The sequence below is a fragment of the Vipera ursinii genome, assembly GCF_947247035.1.
Source record: "Vipera ursinii genome assembly, chromosome: 2".
NCBI lineage: Eukaryota > Metazoa > Chordata > Lepidosauria > Squamata > Viperidae > Vipera > Vipera ursinii.
Genome location: NC_139513.1, coordinates 62,337,811 through 62,360,484, shown reverse-complemented (window position 1 = coordinate 62,360,484; position 22,674 = coordinate 62,337,811). Strand labels below are relative to the sequence as shown.

General features: G+C 39.9%; 1 protein-coding gene across 4 annotated transcripts; it reads left to right on the top strand.

The window, feature by feature from the left end:
* Positions 1-3,773: 3,773 nt before the first annotated feature.
* Positions 3,774-21,941, top strand: LOC310636883 (haloacid dehalogenase-like hydrolase domain-containing 5). 4 transcript variants are annotated; one of them, XM_083357009.1, is made up of 8 exons: positions 3,774-4,025; positions 10,594-10,803; positions 11,850-11,962; positions 12,642-12,702; positions 14,987-15,020; positions 15,860-16,031; positions 18,423-18,611; positions 20,658-21,941. In XM_083357009.1, exons 1-8 carry the CDS (start codon positions 3,894-3,896, stop codon positions 21,067-21,069), a joined length of 1,323 nt encoding a protein of 440 aa, XP_083213135.1. In that variant the 5' UTR covers positions 3,774-3,893; the 3' UTR covers positions 21,070-21,941. The 4 variants fall into 4 exon arrangements, with proteins under 4 accessions (XP_083213135.1, XP_083213134.1, XP_083213133.1 ...); XM_083357008.1 differs by having other exon boundaries at positions 12,609-12,702; positions 15,884-16,031; XM_083357007.1 differs by having other exon boundaries at positions 12,609-12,702; positions 15,863-16,031.
* The last annotated feature ends 733 nt before the right edge of the window (positions 21,942-22,674 follow it).

The following is a 22,674-nucleotide window of genomic DNA, read 5'->3' as shown; positions in this document are numbered from 1 at the left end:
AGGGCTGAGCAGGGCCACGGGCTCTGGGAACTTGAGGGCCGGGCCAGGGGCCTGGGCCCCAAGGCCCCAGGCAGCCCATGCCATTTGGGGGGTCCCTATGTGGCCCGAGAGGGACGGTGAAACTTAGACCCGGCACCCACCTTGGTCTCACCCCCTCCTACATTGCAAGAATATTGGAAAAGCTCAGGAGGATCTTCAGCCAACACAACATATGTGCACACTTCAAACCCAAGAATACACTAAGACAGAACCTTGTCCAAGGATAAAGCATCCAGACACAAACTGAGCAACATGGTATATGCAGTACAATGCAGTGAGCCATGTGCAGATCTGTACATTGGGGAAAGAAAACAACTTCATAAACTTGGCACAACACAGGAAAACCCATCAAGACAAGATTCAGCAGCCCATCTGCATTTAAAAGACACAAGGCCACTCTTTCGAAGACAGCAAAGTCCACTTTTTAGACAGAGAGGACCGTTGGTTTGAAAGAGGGGTCAAAGGCCATCTATGTCAAAATTGAACAGCCCTGTCTCAACAGAGGGGGAGGGATACGACATCGTCTATATCCAGCAGTTTCAAGCAGGCTCCACACCCATTTGTACTACTCGGGTGACTCTGATGACACAGATAAAGCTCCAGGTGGCCTCAACCACTCTAAAAGTGCGCAAATGACCAGTTGTCTGCAAGGAATAAAAATCCTTCCATTCTCCACCATCCAGTGAGAGCTGAAGAAGCTTCTTGGATGAGAAGTGAAATGTCTTCAATGAAAAACAAAGTCCAGTTGCCGAATGAAAACAGCATCTTTGGATTTACTTTCTAGTGTGAATGGTGATAGTGGGAGAACCAGATATGAGTTTTGGGGAAAACTGCAGTACTCTAAATAAATGCAATTCAGAGAAACATTATATTGCTAGTTGAAATGAATGGGTAGGTGTGGGTGAAACAGGTACAAAAGAAATTGATTATTTAGAGACTGAAGAATGAAAGAAAATGTAGTTATGTTGATTTTGCAGAGTTAAGAGATGAGCGGAGTTTGTGATTATTTGCTAAATATAATAACAGTACATGATGGAAGTATGTCAGGAGCGGAGAAAAAAAACCGATCTACACATGAAGGTACAATTTATGCAGAAGAGTCTTCCCAACTAACAGTCAACACTTGGTTAGAGCTAGGTAAGGTTCAATAGCAATCAAGGTGGGGTGGGACTTAGTTCACTTATGAACTATAGAATTAATCTAAACGGATCCCTCTTTTTATCCCTCCCCCGGTCTGCCAATCCTACATCATATATGTAAATAAATAAACAAAATGGTTAATGACTCGTTCAACACAAGGGAATAAGACCATGTGTACTTTGTATGCAGATAATGCCAGGTTGTTGACTGAGAAACTGAACATATATTAGTATTGTATGATATAATGAGCATAAATTTCAAAATTAATTAATACAATATAAAGAGAGATGAGAGAAAAACAGTGATTACCAGTTTTATATAAATGATAAAAATAGTAAATGAAATTGTATAACTTGGGAAGATGGGCAACAGACTAGCAAGGTGTCAAAAACTTGATGACCAAAAAAAAAGAAAAAGAAAAAAGTGATGAAGTACAGGTAGTCCTCGACTTACAACAGTTCACTTAGTGACTGTTCAAAGTTAAAATGGCACTGGAAAAAGTGCCCCCCAAGCCACAGCCGAGCAAGACACCTTTCTGCCCGGCGGCACTCTTCCTCCTGTCCGAGGTTTTCATTGTTGTGAGCATTTCTGTTGAGGATTGGCAACAGGTGGGGTGGGGGGGTGTTTGGTTTTTATTCCCCCCCTCTGCAGGGTGGTTGCAGCAGGTTTTGGTCACTTCACATGACCCTGGGACACTGTGACCATCATAAATATGAATCAGTTGCCAAGCATCTGAATGTAAATCACAAGACCCTGGAGATGCTGCAACATTCCAGCTGATCGGTGCTTCTGGGCTCAGAAGTGCCAGGATCAGCGCTGAGCTCCAACTGGAGCCTGGAGCTAATCCTGGAGCTTCCACTGAACCCTGACAGCCCCGAAGAAGTGCTGATCCTGGCACTTCCGCTGAGCCCTGACAGCCCTGCAGCTCCAGCCATCTCTTGCTCAGGCTTGTGCAGTGCTGCCACCGGTTCAGCTCAATCCCCTCCCCCACTACCTTTTCTAGGATGGTCAAGTACACAGGTCTGCAACCCGCGGCTCCGGAGCCGCATGTGGCTCTTTCAGCCGTCTCCTGCGGCTCCCGGTCCTCTGCCATGTGCAGTCCAAAAAAAAAAAGTGGGACTAAAAAAGTTCAACCAATCAATTCAAATATACAGGGTAGGTGTACATCTCACCTTTGCTCCACTTTTCAGTCAAACCCTGTTCTGCGTATGCGCGCATGTACGCGCATGCGCACACATGTTTTGCGGCTCCCAGTTTTTCCTTTTGTGAGGGAACCCGGTTCCGAGTGGCTCTTTCACTGTTTCAGGTTGCTGACCCCTGGTCAAGTACCACCTGCCAGGTGCCAATGTACCACAGGTGGTACCCGTAGCACTGGTTGAAAAGCCCTGCTTTAAAGGGTCGCTAAATGACTAGTTATAAGGTGAGGATAATCTGTATTACTAGGAAAAACAAAACTAAATTGAATTCTGTAAGATTAAGATGATTTTGAAGTGTCTGTGTGTGTGTGGGAAAGCAAGAAGAGATGGATATTGATATATGAGTGCTGAAGGAATGTGGCTTGAATACAAAAATGAGTGACCTCTGTACTAAAGAAATACACTGAGTTTGTTACATGCAGAGAATGAATGAAGATTAAGTCACAAAACAAATGTATGAAGGAAGAATGTGTGAACTGAGAGGAGGAAAAGACTGAGGAAGTTGGGGCTGGATGAAATTTATCAGAACTTCAGAAAAAAGTGCGAAGAACAAAAAGTGGTGGAACTCAGAATGCACTGCAAAAACAGAATGTTATGGAGGTATAGTAAATGGTATTCGTACAATCTAGACTTAGCTGAATTTCTATTTCATATTTATTTAGTTTATTGGGTTTAATATTTCTTCCAGGTATGTGTATAAAAACACCAGGCATTCAAAATTACGGTCCAATTTTTCCCAAGCCAGTGGTGATATATACCATATATATATAAAATCAATTGGTGTAAATTAATTTGATTGAGGTTCTAAAATGGATTCAACACAAGTATTTATTTTTGTGAAAAATCTGTTTCTGATATAAAAATCGTTTGGCCAATTGGAAATTAAGTTAGGAGCATCTTTCTTTACTGAAATTTCTACTTTCAGGTAGTGAGTCAGATTTCAGTATACTTATTTTATTAATAATTTTATCTAATTTAGGTAAAATAAGTCTTGCGTGTATCTTATAGGCTCTCTACCTGTTTAGCCCAAATTCAGGATTCCTTCTTTTGCTTTTCCGACCAACGGGGGGGGCAAAATTGCAAAGAGGAGAAAATGACGAGCCCCTATAGGCCAGGGGTAGGCAACCTCGGCTCTTTTATGACTCATGGACTTCAACTCCCAGAATTCCTGAGTCAGCGGGCTCAGGAATTCTGGGAGTTGAAGTCCATGAGTCATAAAAGAGCCGAGGTTGCCTAACCCTGCCCTATAGGCAAACTGTCCACCACCACCCCCTCCCGAAAAAGAAAGGCGACTAGTTGCCTAACCATCTGCAAAGCGAAGCGGGCTGCCTGTGTCTGGCAGGCTCCACCTCTTGGGTGACGTAGACAAAAGGGGCGGGCCCGGAGAAAAGCATTAGGGAGGAGAAGCCGGCGCCGGCTCTCTGGCCGCGATGCCGATCAGGCGGTCGTTGCTCTTCTGAGCCCTGGGCAAGGAGGGCTGCCTGGGTCCTCGGCGAGCCCGCGCCAGGAACGGGCGCTATGCGAGGCCTGCTGCCCTTCCTCTGCGGGCGTCTTCAGAAAGCCCTGGCTGCGGGAGCTCCGGGGAGGGTCAGGCTTTGCCACGAGGCTCCGGCTCCCGCAGCTTCCGGAAGGAGCAAAGGCAGCGCCCAGGTAAGAGGAGCTGCTCGCTTTTCTCGCCCCGGGATGCGGTCATTGGGGAGCCTTGCGAAGCCCCTTCCGCTGTGGCTCTCTTGAGCCTCAGCATCCCCAACCCAAGCAAGCCCCGAGAGTTACTCTAACGTGTGCAGGGGTCTTCAAACTTGGCCCTTTTGTGACTTGTGGACTTCAACTCCCAGAATTCCTCAGCCAGCCATGGCTGGCTGAGGAATTCTGGGAGTTGAAGTCCACAAGTCACAAAAGGGCCAAGTTTGAAGACCCCTGGTGTAGAGGGAGCTCTTTCGCTCCGTGCTGGGGTTTCTTTCAAACCCGAGGGGGAGGGGGGCAGGAGAAAACCCTGGCGCCATCTGCTTTCAGAAGACCCCGCCGTGCGCGGGGAGTACTGCTTTGATGAGCGCTTGGCGCGCTTTCATCTAAATGCCGGGTATGGAGGGTCTTCCCGTTGGAGCACTTTTCTTGTCATGTTCATTTCCCCGCTTACTGCCTCCCCACTTTGGAGGAAACGGGTCAGCGAGGGAAGGCCGAATTTGTTACTTTCCAGCTGTGGCTTTCTCAGAAAAGGGGCTTCACGCCTTTTTCAAACAGCCAGCAATGGGTTTGGGGGACCCTGTTCTTTACCTTTTGGCTCAGGAGCAGCCACTGTGTTCTTGTCAAATGGGTTAGGGATGATTGCTTCTGCTGTCAGTTTTCTTAAACTGTTCGTTCAACATCAGCTGGCTTGACTTTTGCTGCAGGAAAAAAAAAGTCTTAACTTCCTGGCCGAATACATGAGGATGTACTCGTGGGTAGTGTAAAACCTGTATTTAATAAGTTATTTAGAAGTTACACCTAACTGTTGACACACTTATTCAGATTTGAGCGATCATGAATTTGCATTCCAAAATATTTGCTGTACATTGTCAAGTTCATTTTAAACCTGGTTATCTTGTTTTAAACAATTCATACAGAGAAGAGTTTGTTTTAAAGGATAAAGATTGCTAATGTTTTCTTTCTAAACACTCTGGTTTTCAAACATGTGCTATCTTTTTAGTCATCACTGAGTTAACCAAACATAGGAATTATATGTTGTTTGTTACCTGGAGAAAGCCTTTAGGCTAGGAGTTGTATATAAAGCTTCTTAACATTTCAAGTTCAAGCATAGTTTTTTGGGCTCAAGTAACCTGTCTGAACTAGTAGCACTCTTTATAATCATCACTACTGCTGTAGCTCCTTAAGTGAGGAACTGTGTACTGGGTGCCACATAGGTGTGGGAAAGATTACATAAATTAGTATTATCTTTAAGTTTAGAGGAGGATCATATTCAGAGTCAGCTAAATATTAAGATTCACAAACTAGCATTAATCTTATCAATATCCATATACAAGAAGGAATAAGCTGAAAATGATCAGTTGATAAATATTTGCTGCAAAAGTAGGATAAAGACAAAATCAGAAGAATATGCAAAATGTGGAACTCATTTAAGCCCTTTTAGAGGCAGGGATCATTGGAAACATCTGTTTTAACCTCTAAGTAACAAACTAATAAATTGCACCTCTGTGTTTCTGCTCTCCATGTATAGGAACATGGAAAGCTACATATGCTGCACTTTGAGTCACATGATATGGGGATTAGAATGGAACAGCTGTCAACATTAGAAGCTACTGTCCTGCTTCTTTCATAGGGAAGCACTATTTTTTCTGCAGCCCTGATCCTGCCCATTTTTTAATTTTCTTTTTGTTTTCCAACTGTATTATCACACCAAATTTGGTATCATTGTATCTTTATGGAAGTATCAAGCTGACAATCAGAGAGGATCCTGGTTCCTTTACATATTTTTTCCTAGATTATTTTAATCCCAGGGATGTTTATGTTTCTGTAGAGAAGGTCAGCATACATCAGGGGTCTTCAAACTTGGCCCTTTTATGACTTGTGGACTTCAACTCCCAGAATTCCTCAGACTTGTGGGAGTTGAAGTCCACAAGTCATAAAAGAGCCAAGTTTGAAGACCCCTGGCATACTTGCAAAATACAGTAATGTTTGAAACTAGACACTCTTGTTGAAAAGGCAGGCACAAATAAGAGCAAATCAACTTGGGCTGCAAATTTGATATTAATGAAGATGATGGGTTGCAATATTGCAAAAGGCGTGAACTTTCCGTTTTTTTCAGAAACATTGTTTGAATTATAAGTCATAATGAGCTATATCAGATGTCTAAATGGTTTCCTTTTGCATTGGGTTTATTTTACAATAGCTATTTATTCATTTAGTTTGTTTTCATGTACAAAGATAATCCCAAAGATAAAATTTGGGATTGTGTTTTTATACTTGCAGCCATTTACAAATCTGAGCCAACACTACTAGCACATTCAAGGTGATCATTTAAAAAATTGATTGCTGGGATTTTTCTATTTTTTTAGGTTCCTGTTTTTGGTTTTACTTATTTTAGCAATAGGTTTCTACCTTTCAAAAGATCAAAACTCTGCTGGAAGTTGGTTTTTTTTCCCCTGATACACTGTACAGACGTTGAACGTAGAAGAAGCAGGATAGAAAGAGTACTGACTCTTTTCAAGTTTGGTGTTGGAGAAGATCTGAGAATACCAAGACAACAAACAAATAGGTCATCAAACAAATCAAAGCAGAGATCTCACTAATGGCACAAATGACCAGACTGAAATTATCATACTGTGGACACATGCTCAGACCTACTTATCTGGACAAGTCAGTAATGCTGGGAAAGGTGGAAGGTAATAGATTCATTGATAGCAGTAATAGGTGTGTCATTGAAAGCCTGAAGAACCAGGTTGGGGAAATATTCTTCTGGAGATTATCTACAGTACATGGTTTTGTTAAAAATTGATACCATCTTGATACATAATCTATTCTACCTTTCAAACTGCTGTTGATTTTTTTCCATCAGTGCTATGGCAAATGGAATGCAGACATTATTTATTTATTTATTTTATTTTAATCCCATTTATATCCCGCCCTTCTCCGAAGACTCAGGGCGGCTTACACTCTAAGCACAAATCAATGTGCTTAGCAATAGCCTTCATTCTATGTATATGCCTGCTTATTAGGGCTTTCACACACACCCCAAGCGGCATTATTACAAAGTCAGCTTATTGCCCCCAACAATCTGGGTCCTCATTTTACCTACCTCGGAAGGATGGAAGGCTGAGTCAACCTTGAGCCTGGTGGGACTCGAACCTGCAGTAATTGCAGGCAGCTGGTGTTACTTAAGGAGGCATTAGCCCACTGCTCCACCAAGGCTCAGTATGCCAACAATTTATTTCTGATTTCTGGGCAAAGATCAACTAAAATGACTAATATGTTATTATGATCTCCATACACCTTGTGGGCAAATGTATAGTGAAATTATACCGTAATTGGGCATATAAGTACCAGTATCTAACTTGGCATAAACTTTTAAATCTCTAAGCTAACTACGTAAATATCTAATCATAAAAAATACGGTTGTGGGATCTCATAATACAGTGGGAAGATTTGGCCTTTCTATGTAAACACAAATATTGTACACTGAAAATTATGATTTTAATGATCCTCTTGACCATGTGCATGCATGCATGGAGAGGTTTGTCCAGTAGAAGTTTCTAATTGTTTATGCTTGATCAATTTTGGTAATTGTACAAGTATATTATAGAACAATTACAGTAACATCTTCTAGTAAAAATGGCAAAATGAACAAGTGCTGTCCTTCCTACAGGTGAAAGGGCACTTATAATAGGAAAACCACATTCCTTTAAATGGATTCATCATATATTTAATAGCAATGCCTATTCTATTGTCATGACTTAATTCCCACTTATGCTTTCCTAGCATCTAGTATTTGTGGATATAGTTAACACTTAAACAGATTAAAAAGCAATATAAGAAAACCTGCAAGCTGCTAACGGAATCCTCAATAAAAATGTGAAATATGTGCTTTATTGGATCCAGTTTTTGAACCAAAACAGAAGGCATTTACAGAGAACTACTGGAATTCTTTTATTTCATTTTTTGTTTCAACTAATTCAAACACTGAAAAACATAAACTGTTGTGTACTTTTACTTGTTTTATATGCTTAGTATAGGCTCAAATTAAATCAATGTGTGAACTATTGTTATACACTGAAAAATCTGATTCTTCTCTTAGGTATACCGTTAGCTTCCAGTTGGAATATTTGATCCCTTTTTCTAATTCATTTATTTAGTTAATATGTCTCATAATTCATGTTCTCTGGAATATGTATTTTCAGATTTCAAATGTTTTTATTTTTCTCTGAGAGAGTATATTTCTTTTTAGTAAAATAAGAGCTTTGTAAATTAAAACAGGCCAAAATATTAATATAATCCACTCCCTAATAAGATTTACTGTATAGAAATAATGATTTATCAAGCATATCTGAGTCAAAAAAATGACACTACTTTTTCCGGTAGTTAAAATTTCTCTCTATCTGATCCCTTTTTCTAATTCAGTTATTTAGTTAATATCTTATGTCTCATAATGGACAAGTAGTCTTGGACGGATAGTTGGAGATAACACTGTCATTATTTATCTTTTTTGCCAAGTTGTATTAAATAGATCAGGGGTGTCAAACTGCACCCACCGCATTGCCGGCAATGGGAAAAAAGTCGCAATACACCACGCCACGTTGCGAGTTTGACACCCATGAAATAGATCAATACAGGTAAAATTATGCTTTTCGAATTTGAAGAGCTTCGTCCCTATTGCTTTCTACAAGTCTGCTGTCTGGGGCTTACAACAAATTAATGACTTTGGCACCTTACATTTTTATAGCCTTGAGTTCATTGACATTGTATTACTAGATACCCAACAAAAGAATGTGGGAAATTTTCATTCCAATACATTGTTCCTCTCTTTCCACAAGCATTTTCTTCACTTCAACTGACTTCTTTGTAGAGTTCATGTATTCGATTCATCAGTAATTTTTCCAAATAAGATGGTTCTTCCTTTTTCACTCTTGGTTTGACAAATAAGCTGCAGTTAGCTGGCTTTGCATACCACATTAAACCAAACAACCCACATTATTATCGAGCAATATGTGAAGCCAGTCATTAGAGTTCTTTGTACTTACAAACAAGAAACTACATATAGGGCAGTAATTTTTTGTAGGTTGTGTTTCCAACTGCTGGGCAAGAATCATTCTTCAAGTGACATCACACCTTTGAGCTGGTAGGTACACGTGGGATTGGAGAATAAATTACCAACTTGCCTACCAAAGGCTGAATGTGGTCAGTCCCTAAACACACATATGCCTGAAAGCAAAGAAAGTGCTGAGCTGCAGCCACTCATTATTTTCTAAGGGTCCCTTTGGTGGGAGCTGGGAGATGCCACACTTAATTTGTAATAATAATTTGTAATATGCCAATGTGTTGGTGATCTTGCTTGAGTATAGAAGGTACAAGTGCCAAAAAGAGTTTCCTGGAATAGAACTAAAATCCCAGTTCTGTTATAAAGTTCACTATATAGCCTTGAGCTGAGCATACTCCTTGGTGTAAACACTTTCACAGGTCTCAAACCTCGTCCAGAGAGCAGGAAAAACAAGCAACCGAGACGAGTGCTGAGTTCTCAGGAACGGTTTATTGAGCAAAGCAAACAAACTCCAAAAGGAACAAAGCCAGCGTTGGCTGCTACCTGCACCCAACGCTGTTAAATACTTGCTGCTTGTACACACCCACGGCCCACCCGGCTGTGCCCACATCCGCCCCTCCTCTACTTAAGACCCGTTCCTCCCAAGCACCTCCCTTTGTGATGCGTCCCGACACCCGGCACCCTCCACCCCCCAGGTGAGCTCCCTCGCGTTCATCCGCCCCATCGCCGCCAGACGCCACCCCCACACCCGTCCCCAGAACCGGCATCCCTCTCCCTGACGCTTCTAGCGCTGCCCCACCCTTCTGCTCACCCTCCCCTTTGCAGGCCCAGTGAGCCCCGGCCGGGCTTCTCTTCCCTGACCTAACAGCTTCGCTCCCCCGTTCCGGCCCAATTCGCTGTTTTAGGTCCACCGGCGGCCCAGGAGTCAAAGGCACAGCTGTTGTGGGCCCAAGGCCCTGCAAGGCCACCGTAGCCGGCAGGGTGGGCATTCCTCTCCCCGAAGCTTCCAGCGAAGGCACAGCTGTTGCGGGCCCAAGGCCCTGCGAGGCCACCGTAGCCGGTAGGGTGGAGTCGAGCCGCAGAGCGCACGCGCGCACTGCCAAAGCTCCAGCCATGGGCCCAGCGCAGCGTCTAGCAGGCCGCCGCCGCAGCCGGGCCTCGCCAAGGACGTCAGAACAGATGGTGAGCGGGAGCAGGCGGTGAGTCCCGGAGCAGGTGGTGGGCGCCGAAGACTGTCGAGCCCGCAGCGCCGGTGAGCGTTGGGCCCGCGGGGCTCGACAACAGGATTATTAAGATAATACTAGCCACTTCTAACAATTTCACATAATTGTTGTGAATAAGCAGTGAAAGAGAGGAGGAACCACGTATTTATACGAAGTTGCTTAAAACAAAGAATAACTGTACAAGGATGTTATGACTGAAAAGATGTCTGGTTGATAATAATTTTCTTGTTTCTCTCTTCCATTTCAGCTAGGTGTACAACCTACCTTTGGCATATTGTTTGATATTGATGGAGTATTGGTACGAGGAAGGACCCCAATTCCTGCTGCCCGAAAAGCCTTTCAAAAACTACTTAATTCTCAGGGACAACTTTTGGTGCCTGTAGTATTTGTTACTAATGCAGGAAACTGTCTTTGTCAGAAGAAAGCAGACCAGCTGTCCCATCTTCTTGAAGTTCCAGTAAGTAATGTTATCATCTATTGGAATGTTTGTCATTTTCTTTCTTCTCTGCAGTACATGAATTGGAATTGTCATGTTTATCTATAGCAGGGGTCTTCAACTTGGCCCTTTTATGACTTGTGGACTTCAACTCCCAGAATTCCTCAGCCAGTCATGTTGCCTGAGGAATTCTGGGAGTTGGAGTCCACAAGTCATAAAAGGGCCAAGTTTGAAGACTCCCTGATCTATAGTTTAGGATTTTTGCCTTCAACAGATAGAGGCAGCTTCTTAAGCTTCATTTCAAGCCTTGCCATTCTTATTAAAACTGTTTTACATTTCAAAATTGCTCTAAATTTTCCATTTCCTTTGGAAGCAATTTGGGGGATGAGGTTTCCAAAGCACCACAAGAATGGCCTCCATTCTCTCAAACCTTCAGAAGCCTTATTCCCCAAATCATGCATTTTGTGGAATGAAGCTTCTGAAGCATCGTAATAATGAAATGCCAGCTTGGAGAATGGCACAAGGCAGCTTTGGTAAGAAGACATGGCATGGGCAGCAGCTTTGCCACATATGCTGGATATGCCTGTCAGCAGCTGGAGAAAAATAGCAAAAGTAGGGTATGACAGTTCCTATAGACTAGAGCACAGGGTAGCAGGGGGAATTGGGGCTTTATGGAATGGTGCTGGCATAGTAGGGCAGCTTTGGGGCTTTAGGTGGCATCTGGTTGACATTGCTGAAGGCGTCAGGACTTACTTTCAGTCCCAGCACTGCTGCCACTATCAAGTACCCTTTGCAGGGTGGACAAAAGGGCATAGATCAGGAGGATAGAGGCAGGTGGGGGGGAATTGCAGCACCCCTGTGTTCGTAAGTGTGGACAGGCTGCCAAGTACCTGAATTTTGTTCATGTGGCTACAAGGGTGATGCAACGGCTATAACTTTGGGCATGGGTTGAAAGTCCATTTTTTCAGCACCATTGTAATTTCAAACACTCACTGAACAAATGGTTGTAATTCAAGTGCTATCTGTACAAGAATGAAAACAGATTATCCACTTTTTCTTTGTCCTAGATTTCCAAAGACCAAGTTTTGATGTCCCACAGTCCTTTGCGAATGTTCAAACGTTACCATGACAAATGTGTTCTTGTATCAGGACAAGGCCCGGTCCTTGATATCGCTAAGCAGTATCCTTGGAAAATATTGGGTTCATTCTGCATTGGACTGAAGGTGCACGATAGGGGAATGTGCTAGAGTGAAGGATGTGGTGTATGTCGTTTTTTCTCAAGATCCAAAGATACATTTTGTAGGGAAAGCAAAAAATGTCTCCCATGAACTCTGTGAATTTAGGAAATCTCAAATGGGATGATACAAAATGTAAAAAGATAGCCAAACTAAGAAACGGGAGTATCATCTCCTTTGCCTCTTGACTCCTTGAATCAATTCCACTGATTCAAAATTCTTTCTTTGAGCAGAGTTAAAGATTTTCAAAGCAAAGTTCCTAGAAATCAGTTTGAGGCCATTTATTAGGAACTCTCATAAATGTTTCAGATTGGAATGTACCGTAAATTATAATGAGTTAATAAGAAACTTGTTCTTGGACATTGTTGTACTTCTGAATAAAAGTTAGCTTTTGTAAGAGTCCTAAATGTAAAGTTCTGAGTGAACAAAGATTGTCTTTATCTGTCCCCCTATATTGTATGTACTTTCCCAGAGGATATGGAAATATTTCCTTTACCATTTCAAATGTATTATTTGTTTGGGGAATGCAAAACAAATATGCCTTTCATTAAATCATAGATGCATTGCTATCCATAACCAATATGTCATTAGTCTTGGATTTTGTCAGCCTATTACAATTGACAGGTTGCGAGAAACTTATCCCTTATTGGACATGGTAGATCATGACAGAAGACCTAAAGCTTTGGTAAGTGCACTGTACTTTATTGCTATTTTTACTCTTTAATAATTCCTTCCACATTTTTTACATAGTCTGTAATTACAGTAGCCTGTTGGGCTGCTTGTCCTATAAATCAGGGGGCCCCAACCCCAGGGCCATGGAATAGGTACTGGTCCATGGCTTGTAAGAAACTGGGCCATGCTGGCAGGCAAGCAAGTGAAGCTTCATCTGTGCATGTGCAGGATCTAGGTTGAAATTCTTAACCAGTTTTGAAGATGGGGCGTGAGTGTGACAGAGAAAAATGTGACCTTTCAAATGCTAAATACCTTCCTGAACAGATTTTAGAAAGTGGCAGTATCACTTACCTTTTCTAGACTCAGAAAGTAAACAGTGTCAGTTCAGATTACTAATTGGGTAAGAAATGACCAGGAATTACCAGTAATGTAGTCCAGACCAGGAATTTGAAAAACACCAGGAAGATTTAGCAACAAACTCTTTCCCTGTTAAGAAAACCAAATGGATACATCAATTGTCAATAGTTAAGCTTGACTAAAAGGAAACTTCACTCTACCTAGTCAGATGATCTTTCATACAGTGGTATGAAGTACAATAAAATAAGTACAAGTTAATATAAAACAATATTCGATAAAAACAAAACGTGCATTAAAATGTGCCGAGAGACATATTTCCAACATTCATACGAGGAACAGATGGGTGTTGATGTTCTATATTATAATTATATTAACTTTTTGACATCCTGTTGCCAGTTCACTTTTGTGCCAGTAGCAACATATGAAGGTGGGTTTTAATTTTGGTTCTAATTCGGATTATAACAGAGTGGATAAATATTTCCCCACACGGACAAATTTAAAACAATAATGTAGTGGTGAAAGTCTGATTGCTCAAGTCTTATTGTTTCCTTGATGCAACATGTACTAGTAATTTGATTGTCAAAAATTATGCATTGTGTACACAAAGGATGCATTTAAAGTAACTTTCTTTACATCATTCATAGCATTTAAAAGATTGCACTTTTTTTCCTTAAAGTTTCTCAATATGGACTGATCTTAGAACAGATTTGGTAGCAGCTTAGAGAGCAACTGAGGAAATGCTACTGATGACTAATAACACAAAGGCTCAAGTATTGTAGTAGGCAAGAGTGTAAAGAGGGCAGCAACATTGGGCAGAACCAGCTTTGTTCAATTCAATCTCTCCTGACATCTGGAGTTCAGATCAATGTATGGTTAGCTCTCTAATTAGCTACATAGCTTGCTTGCCTTGCAGAACGGAGTAATTGTTAATTTGTAATGCAGGTTTTTTTTGTTCCCTTTCTTTGCTCTTTTCCCTTACTATATACTGGTAAGCACACTATAATATAGATGTTGCTGATACACACGTATAGCTAAAGAAAAGCTGTGAATCAGAGAAAAATAATTTAATTCAGTAGGGTGTTGAAAGTAATTGATCTGGTCAGCCAGTTTTAGGATATACAGTAGTTTACTTCAGGTGTCCCCAGTCTTTCCCCATGATTATTTAAAGTTGAAAGCATTGTCTTGAGGGAAGGCCAGTTAAATTTACTTGCCAGGTAAAACAACTGAAGTTATCCGGAGCCTTTCATGTGATGTTCCATAGTCCCCAATCAGCCTGACCCTGAATTAGTCTTCTCATCCTTTTAGATTGTAAATTTTAACTGTGAAGCTGAAATTCAACATCATTTGTTAAGTCAATGAATGTGTATATTATAAAAACATATCCAAGAATGCATGAATGTGGATTTCATCTTCACGTTTGTGATATTGTGCTGTTGAACATAATGCAACTTGTACAGACTAAAGTGAGCTGCAGTTGAATATGTGGAAATGACATGGGGTTAATAGTAAGAACTTTCAGATGATCAAAGGTGTACAGTCAGACAGTGGAAGAAAAAGCTCTGGTGGCAGGTTGAATTAGGCCTAAAAAATATAAGTGTATGTTAGAGGGGATTCTATGTTATAAACCCAGGAGTGTCGTTTCCAAGACACATCAGCAAGATTATGAGATATAAATATTTATGGAGATTCTCAGTCATCCAGGTCATTTGTTTAAAAAGTGCTTTTTAAAAGGCAATTCACGATCTAAGAGGCAAGTATAAATGGGCAGTATCTCATCTCCTTACAGTTGTGATGATAATTTTTAATTTTTTAGAGGTGTAGGAAGTTTAATCAGAACATAGGGTGTGCCCATAATGTTCAGAGGCTTACTTACTGTGTTTCTTCTTTGTGCTAGTAAAGGATACTTTTCTTAGTAAATGTAACTTATTTTTAATTTGTAGCACTTACCTACAATGGAATTTCCCAAAATTGAAGGTCAGTATGTCTAGATATTTATGTCTAATTCTGAAATTTACTCCAAGTAAAATGGATTGCTTTGTGATAGCTCTCAAAGCATTTTGCTAATTTTTCCTAGCTGCTGTGATATATCTGAATAAGAATGTGACAGTCATCATATACAATATACAGTGTATATCAGTTTATAATGATACTGACAGGTTGTCCATTTTTCTTTCTTTGATTTTTCTATCTGAACTCTTTATAAGTTTCTAGTTCTTTGCCAAACCTCATTGTTACAGTTTCTATTTCATAAGCAGTTTCAAAATTAATAAAAAAAACTAGTAATGTGAATTTTAAAATAGTATCTTCATTATTATTCTATCCTAATTCATCTTACAGAAGTTCTGTTGAGGTTTGTAATTATATTCCACTGGCATTGAATCATCCAAGTTTATATAAAAATTTGGGTTTTGCACAGTTTATGATTTTTTCTTGTGTTTTTTTCTCTATTTCTAAAAGGAAAAAGGACTGAAGTACTTTTAAGTACAAAGCAATTATTTTCTTTTAGATATTAGTGGACAAAGCAATGTAATGCTACCTCAAGTGGTTTTTGTGGTACTTTAAAAAAGATTTCTGCATTTTAAAATGTGCTAAGCTCATTGGCTGATTTATTTATTTGCTGCTAAATTTTGATGCCATGGTCACAGCAGCCTTTATGGGTTGATTAAAAATGACTAAATGCAGCCTGAGCCCATAGTTTGCCTATTCTTGTTATAGTGTGCGTGAAAGACAGGTGGTGTGTTTGTTATTTTGCATTAGGAAAGAGCTTACAATCATGCGCATGTAACACATTGATATTGTGCGTATCTTAACAGCAGTTATTTTGTTTGGTGAGCCAGTGAGGTGGGAAACCAACTTGCAATTGATAATAGATGTTCTTTTGACAAGTGGCTATCCTGGAAATCCTTATCAGAGAACTTATCCACATATTCCTGTATTGGCTTGTAATATGGATTTAATGTGGGCAGCTGAAGCTCAGTCCCCAAGGTAAGGCAAAGATGCTAGTTGTTTTGAAGGTTTTTTTTAGGTTCTAACATATATTCATGGCTGGTACCACGATCAAAGATGTGTGGTGTCATAATTGTTTGATTTGAGATAGAACTGATGAATGTTCAGTGAATATATCCAAAGCTTGAATTAATATTTTGGCCTGCGGCAACATCTTCCCTCCCATTTAAAATGCACTTATTGCTTTTCTCAGCCATTTGGAAAGATGTAGAAATACATTTATGTGCATAATGCCATTTTGGTATTTCAAATGATAACTGATGTTTGGGGTTATTATCCTTGTGAATTCTGGAAGAGGCAAAAAGGAGGTCTCTTACAAGAACAATCTTTCAGTGGGAAGAAGCTTGGCTGGAAATACTACTTCCAGATGCATTAGAAGCATTATTGGAAAAAACATGAATGCTTGTTTTTGTGTGCAAGTATACACATAATAATTTTGTGTGCAAGTACACGGCATCAAGTTCCCTTCGTCCTGTGCGCTCCCACAGGGAGGGCCTTCTCAGGGTGCCGCCGGCAAAGGATTGCTGGCGGGCGACACCCAGGGGGAGGGCCTTCTCTGTGGGCACGCCTGCCCTTTGGAACCAGTTACTCATAGAGCTCAGGACTGCCCCGGATTTTCGTTCGTTCTGCCGGGACCTGAAGACCTGGCTCTTTGAGCTTTCCGGCCAGGACTGAGAACTTTTAATTTTTAACCTATTGCAATTGGGTTTTTAATTAGAGTTAAGGGTTTTAGATTTTAATTAAGGATAATTTAATTTAATTTAATTTGTTATTAACTTTTGCATTGTTATATTGTTTTGATTGCCTTGTGAACCGCCCTGGGTCCTACAGGAGAAGGGCAGTATATAAGTTTAAATAATAATAATAATAATAATAATAATAATAATAATAATAATAATAATAATAATAATGTTTTATTTGTAGTAAATGAATAGCTCAGTTTGTCAAACCTAATTGAATTGCCAGACTACTATTGCAACTGTTGTAGTAGTTGTAGTAGTTGACTGCTACTACATAAAGTATATGAATAGAATAGAATAGAATAGAATAGAATAGAATAGAATAGAATAGAATAGAATAGAATAGAATAGAATAGAATAGAGCTGGAATGGGCCTTGGAGCTCCTAGTCCAGCCCCCTGCTCACTGTTTGGTTGTCCTCACTGTCAGTTTCTCAGTTCCAGGTTGCTTCTCTCTCAGTTTCCAACCATTGTTTCTTGTCCTTCCCTCTGGTGCTTTGATGAACAACCTGGCCCCCTCTGCCTTGTGGCAGCCCCTCAGATACTGGAAGACTGCTATCATGTCTCCCCTATTTCTTCTTTTCTTTAGACTATCCAAACCCAAGTCCTGTAGCCGTTCTTTGTATGTTTTAGTCTCCAGGCCTTTGATCGTCTTAGTTGCTCTTCTCTGATTTTTTTTTCCAAACTCTCAACATCTTTTTTGTGATAAGGTGACCAAAATTGGCTGCAGTATTCCAGGTGTGATCTTACTAGGGATTTATAAAGCGGTAATATTTCACGTGATCTTGATTCTATGCTTCTGTTTCTGCAACCCAGGATTATATTAACTTTTTTGGTTGCTGCTACACACTGCTGGCTCATAGTCAAGTGATCGTCCACTAGGACTCCAAGGTCCCTCTCACAGTTACTGTTTTTATGCCAGGTCTCACCCAATCTGTATTTGTACTGTTGGTTTTTCCTGCCTAAGCGTAAGACTTTGCTTTTCTCCACATTGAAACTCATTTTGTTGGATAGGGCCCATTGTTCAAGTTTGTCAAGATCTTTTTGGATCCTGTGTTTATCTTCTGGGGTGTTGGCTACTCCTGTCAGTTTGGTGTCATCTGCAAATTTGATGAGTTCCCCTTCAATTCCCTCATCTAAGTTATTTATAAAGATATTGAAGAGAACTGGGCCTAAAACAGAACCTTGTGGTACCCCACTGCTAACTTCTCTCCGTGTGGATGTAGTGCCATTGAGGACTACTCATTGAGTACAGTTTGTTAGCCAGCTACAGATCCATCTGGTGATGATGTTGATATTTAATTTGTGCTTTTGAGTTAACGTCTTTCTCGAAATTAAGCTGCTATTTTTGTCTGATTCTGATCATAGCATTTTTTTGATGGTCCTGCCAAAAGCATCAAGATAATATTCTCACAGTAAACTTAAATTAATTCAGCCTTGTAAATGTTTTGTGGAGGCTATCTTGCCCAGATGGGCTATTTTCTACACAATTAAAAATGTTCCTTCAACTTTTAAGTGACTGTCAGGAATTATGTAGGCAGAAGAAAACATTTTTCCTTTTGGTGTCATACATTGTTTTTATCCTAGCCAATGATACAACTTTATTGACCAAACCTTATTTCTGTGTTTCAGATTTGGGCATGGAACATTTATGGTTTGTTTGGAAAACATTTATAAGAAAATCACTGGAAAAGAATTGAAATATGAAGCATTGATGGGAAAGCCTAGTGAAGTGACTTACCACTATGCAGAGTACCTCATTAGGACTCAGGCATCTGCAAAGCAGTGGAAGAGCCCTATTCAAACATTGTATGCCATTGGGTTGGTAGGAAATTTTTTTCTTCCCTCTCATTTCCTCTCCAGGAAAAAAAGTTACATTTCAGGCAACCTGTTGTTCCAAGTTAAATGGCAATAGACAATTGAAAAGAGTATTTGATAGGCCCCTGAGAATGTGTTGATCTCTAAACCAGGCATGTCAAACTGCCAGCCCACGGGCCGGATGCATCATATTGAAACCGCACCCACCCCATTGCCAGCAATGGGAGAAAAGTCACGATACGTTGCGCAACGCCACGTGACGTTGCGAGTTTGACATGCCTGCTCTAAACTAATTGTTTTGCAGGGTACCAATTCACTCTTGCTCTTTCTAACTTGGGAGGCAGGCTAGACAGCCAAATCAATAGCAAAATCTGTCCCGTATTTCTACCTAGCACTACTCAATCTACCACTTAATTTGAAAACTTTTAAGATCTCACACCACCTCTAACAAAGAAATTACTTGCTCTTGTGTGCTTAAGTGTTACAGTCTAGTCTTGTGCATGTTTTCTTAATAGAATTGATTGGTCCCCAACACCAGGTAAGGTTGTCTTGTAGTTCATGGATGTCATGCTTGAAATTTTGGTTCAAACACTATAGATTTCACTTTGGAAGAGCTATGTGAGAGAACATTTGAATCATTGGTTATTCCTGTGATTGTACAGTTTCAACTAAGCTTCAAATTGATTTTGGAAGTAATTTCATTGCAGTATAATCATGCCTATTGTAAAATGAAACTAGCATGAAATGCCATTGCATGGCTGCCAATAAAATGGCAGCCTATTAAGTATACAAGGAGTGCTAAAATGATCCAGATTCCTTTATCATCTATTTCTCTATCCCAGCTTACTGGAAATTTGAAGAGCTGTGATAATCCCAGCATGCTACGTTAAAGAAGCTTGCCCTGTGCCGTACCCTGCTTGTGCATTTCAGATTTTATTTATGTTCATGAGAAACAGTTTTTTTTAAAAACCTTTCAATTGAAACTTACAATTCTGGGATGTCATTTTTTAAAAATTTAATTGTCATCTGAAAGCTTTGGGAGTATCAATTTGATATTGGGATATGCATGAAATGTTGCAACTTGAGAATGCTTGTGAGACTATAACATGCTCATCTTCAAAACAAGGTTTTCTGCTTGCATTGAACTAAAGTTTCTGTCATCCCCTACTGAGGAAATTGGAAGATGACTTCAAGATGGCATTCCACTGGCAATAGATTAGAAAAGATGGCTGTAATGTATTGACCCTTGCAACCTTAAAAAAATTACAGGTTTTTAAAATTTATTATTTTAAATACTTAAAATAATACAGGCATTTCTCAGTTAACTACCACTCGTTCAGCAGCCAGTCAAAGTTTTGACAGGAGCTTCTATACAGTCTTCAATGTTCCGGCCATCACAGCACCCCACAATCACGTGATTGCTATTACAATGCATAGCAAACAGCTCACGCTTATGACAGTTGCAGCATCACAATCATGTGACTGCGGTCACCTGATCACCATTTGCAACCTTCCCTATTAACTTCCCACAAGCAAAGTCAATGGGAAGCTGACACGGAAAGGCACAAATCACTCCTTCATGTCAATTCTGTCACTTTTTCTTCTAAGGAGCCTGCTACAGAGATTTCACAGCACCTGCCCACCTGCGACAAAACACATCCATACCCACATTCCCAATTACAGTCCCAATTACTATCATTATCCAAAGACTATCTGTAACTCTTCAAATATTCCATGAAAATAGGTTAAAATTTATTTCTTCAAAAGAATAAGAAGCCACGTGCAATGCCACGCAGTAGGATTTGAGTTTACAAAGCTGCTGGATCAAAAGTAAAATTCCCACAAAGAGAGCTCTGACACACATAGTTTTCCATGAAGAGGGGATGGCACATTATACAAAAGGTGGTCTATGTCTCATTCCAAAAAGCTCTCCAAATTCTAACAAATGACTGAAATTGCAAACTTTTAATAAAATGAACTCTGCTACTCTAATAATCATATATGTACCTCCTATATTTTGGTTCTGATACAACTTTACTGGCTTTCTAGGGATAACCTGATGACAGATATTTATGGTGCTAATCTTTACAACCGCTACCTTGAAGAGAAGATCTCTAGGAGAAGTTCTAAGGCTCATGTCCAGGCCAAAGCACTGGGGGGCACGAGGTCTGCCACAGTTTCTCAGGAAGAGGAGATTGAGAATTCTTGGGAAAATGAACTTGCATCAGCTACTGCCACAAGATGTAGCTCTGTTCTTGTTTGCACCGGAGTTTACAACCCTCATACAGAGGTGCCTTCTGATACAAGGGTCACTGAGACGGTCTTCCACGGGCACAGAGATTTCAGATTTGATCCTGCTTTAGTAGAACCAAACCACACAGTGTCAGATGTTGAAGCTGCTGTTGATCTTATCTTCCAACTGGAAAACTTTGCACCACATGAAAACTGCAGGACTTCCTAATGGCTTGGGGATGCTCTTAGGTTCTTTTTCCTTCTGAAAAATCTAGAGGGTTGCTTAATATCAAACAGTCTCTAACATACTAATGTTTTTATAAGTAACATTTCTACTACATTTCTAAAAATAACAGGACAGTACATCCCATATATCTCCTTTCTGTATCCTGATTTGTTTTAGTGAGCAACGCTGTTGCGAATTGTACTTTTCTATGAATTGTCTTCTACATAATGACTTGACTCCTAGTTCAGAGATTCCAGTTTACAGATTTGATTATTGATGTCAAACATTACATGTGTTTGGCAGTCAAGATTGTAAAACAACACACTATTAAACTCCTCTTCCAAGGAATTAAAATGTGCCTATCTGTACTATCCAACTTTTTTTCTTTATTCCATCTCCTTCCCTTGGATCAATGCTCTGTGTGAGCCACAAAAGCTGCATGTTGATGATTTTCTTGTGTATTTGGTTTGAGATTGAAGGACAGAATTCATAAGTGAACAGAAAGGTTTTGCCAAGGCAGGTATACACATAATCCATTAAAATGAATGGGGTTTGCAGGACAGCATATAGAGTTTTGCTCAAATCCCACTTTGAATAAGCTTCCTAAAGTTCTTTACTGTCAGACTTTGCCCTTTGGGTTTTATTATTAATCATTCTGGTGTTTTTGCTGCACTGAACAGCAGAATTTAGCAGTTCCTTGATCTTTTAGTTTTAACTTGAAACTCCACAAAGGCAATCAGGTACTGATAATGTTTCCTCTTCTTTCTGCTACTAAATGTTACATTTTTAATTTTTAAGGATGATGTATCTCATAAATGTAAACTCTATAAATTTTATGTCCTATTCTATGAAACTTTGTTAACTGCAGCAGTCTGTCCAGTAAAATATGTTCTATTTTAAAAAGCACAAATTTTTATTCAGTGTTCTAATTCCCCTATAAAAAAAATTTTTTTTAGTTGGCAGCTATCATCTTATAGTAGCAAAACCATTATCTATAATTTCTTTATTTTGTTCTTGAGGCAATTGAAGTCCCTATACATGTTTTCTTACCCTGTTTACTTTTGTTATGAATCTGCATCAAGGAACTTTATCAAACTTTGATAGCGCAAGCACGTCTTTTCACCCAAATATTTTTATATGTGTCACTCTTAAGTTTTAATAGGAAATCCTGCTAGTCCCTTTTGTGCATGTTTTTTTTCTGCACATTTCCCATTGATTTATTTAGAGCATGACCTCCCTCCCTCTAATTTCTTGGCTTTCACATTTCAAATCCTGTTCATACATTGTTGTTAAAATGGCCTTTGTCCCCTTATTAACTATGAAGGGCAAACACAGAATTAAGTCAATATTTTTGTTACAGCAATTGTTTACTCTTTCATGCAAATCTTTACTTGCCCAGGAGGTTTTGAATATCATCAGTATTTAATTAATTTATACATTGGTTTGTATAGCAAGGGATAACTTTCAGGAACCCATTACTGAAGATTTGTGTTTTGCTAAGAACACAGATGCAAATAAATTCATTTGAACTTTTTTCTTCACACATTCATCTAATCTATTTCAGACACTCCCCCAATTTTCTGTGATTTTAAGGCATACATGGAGCTG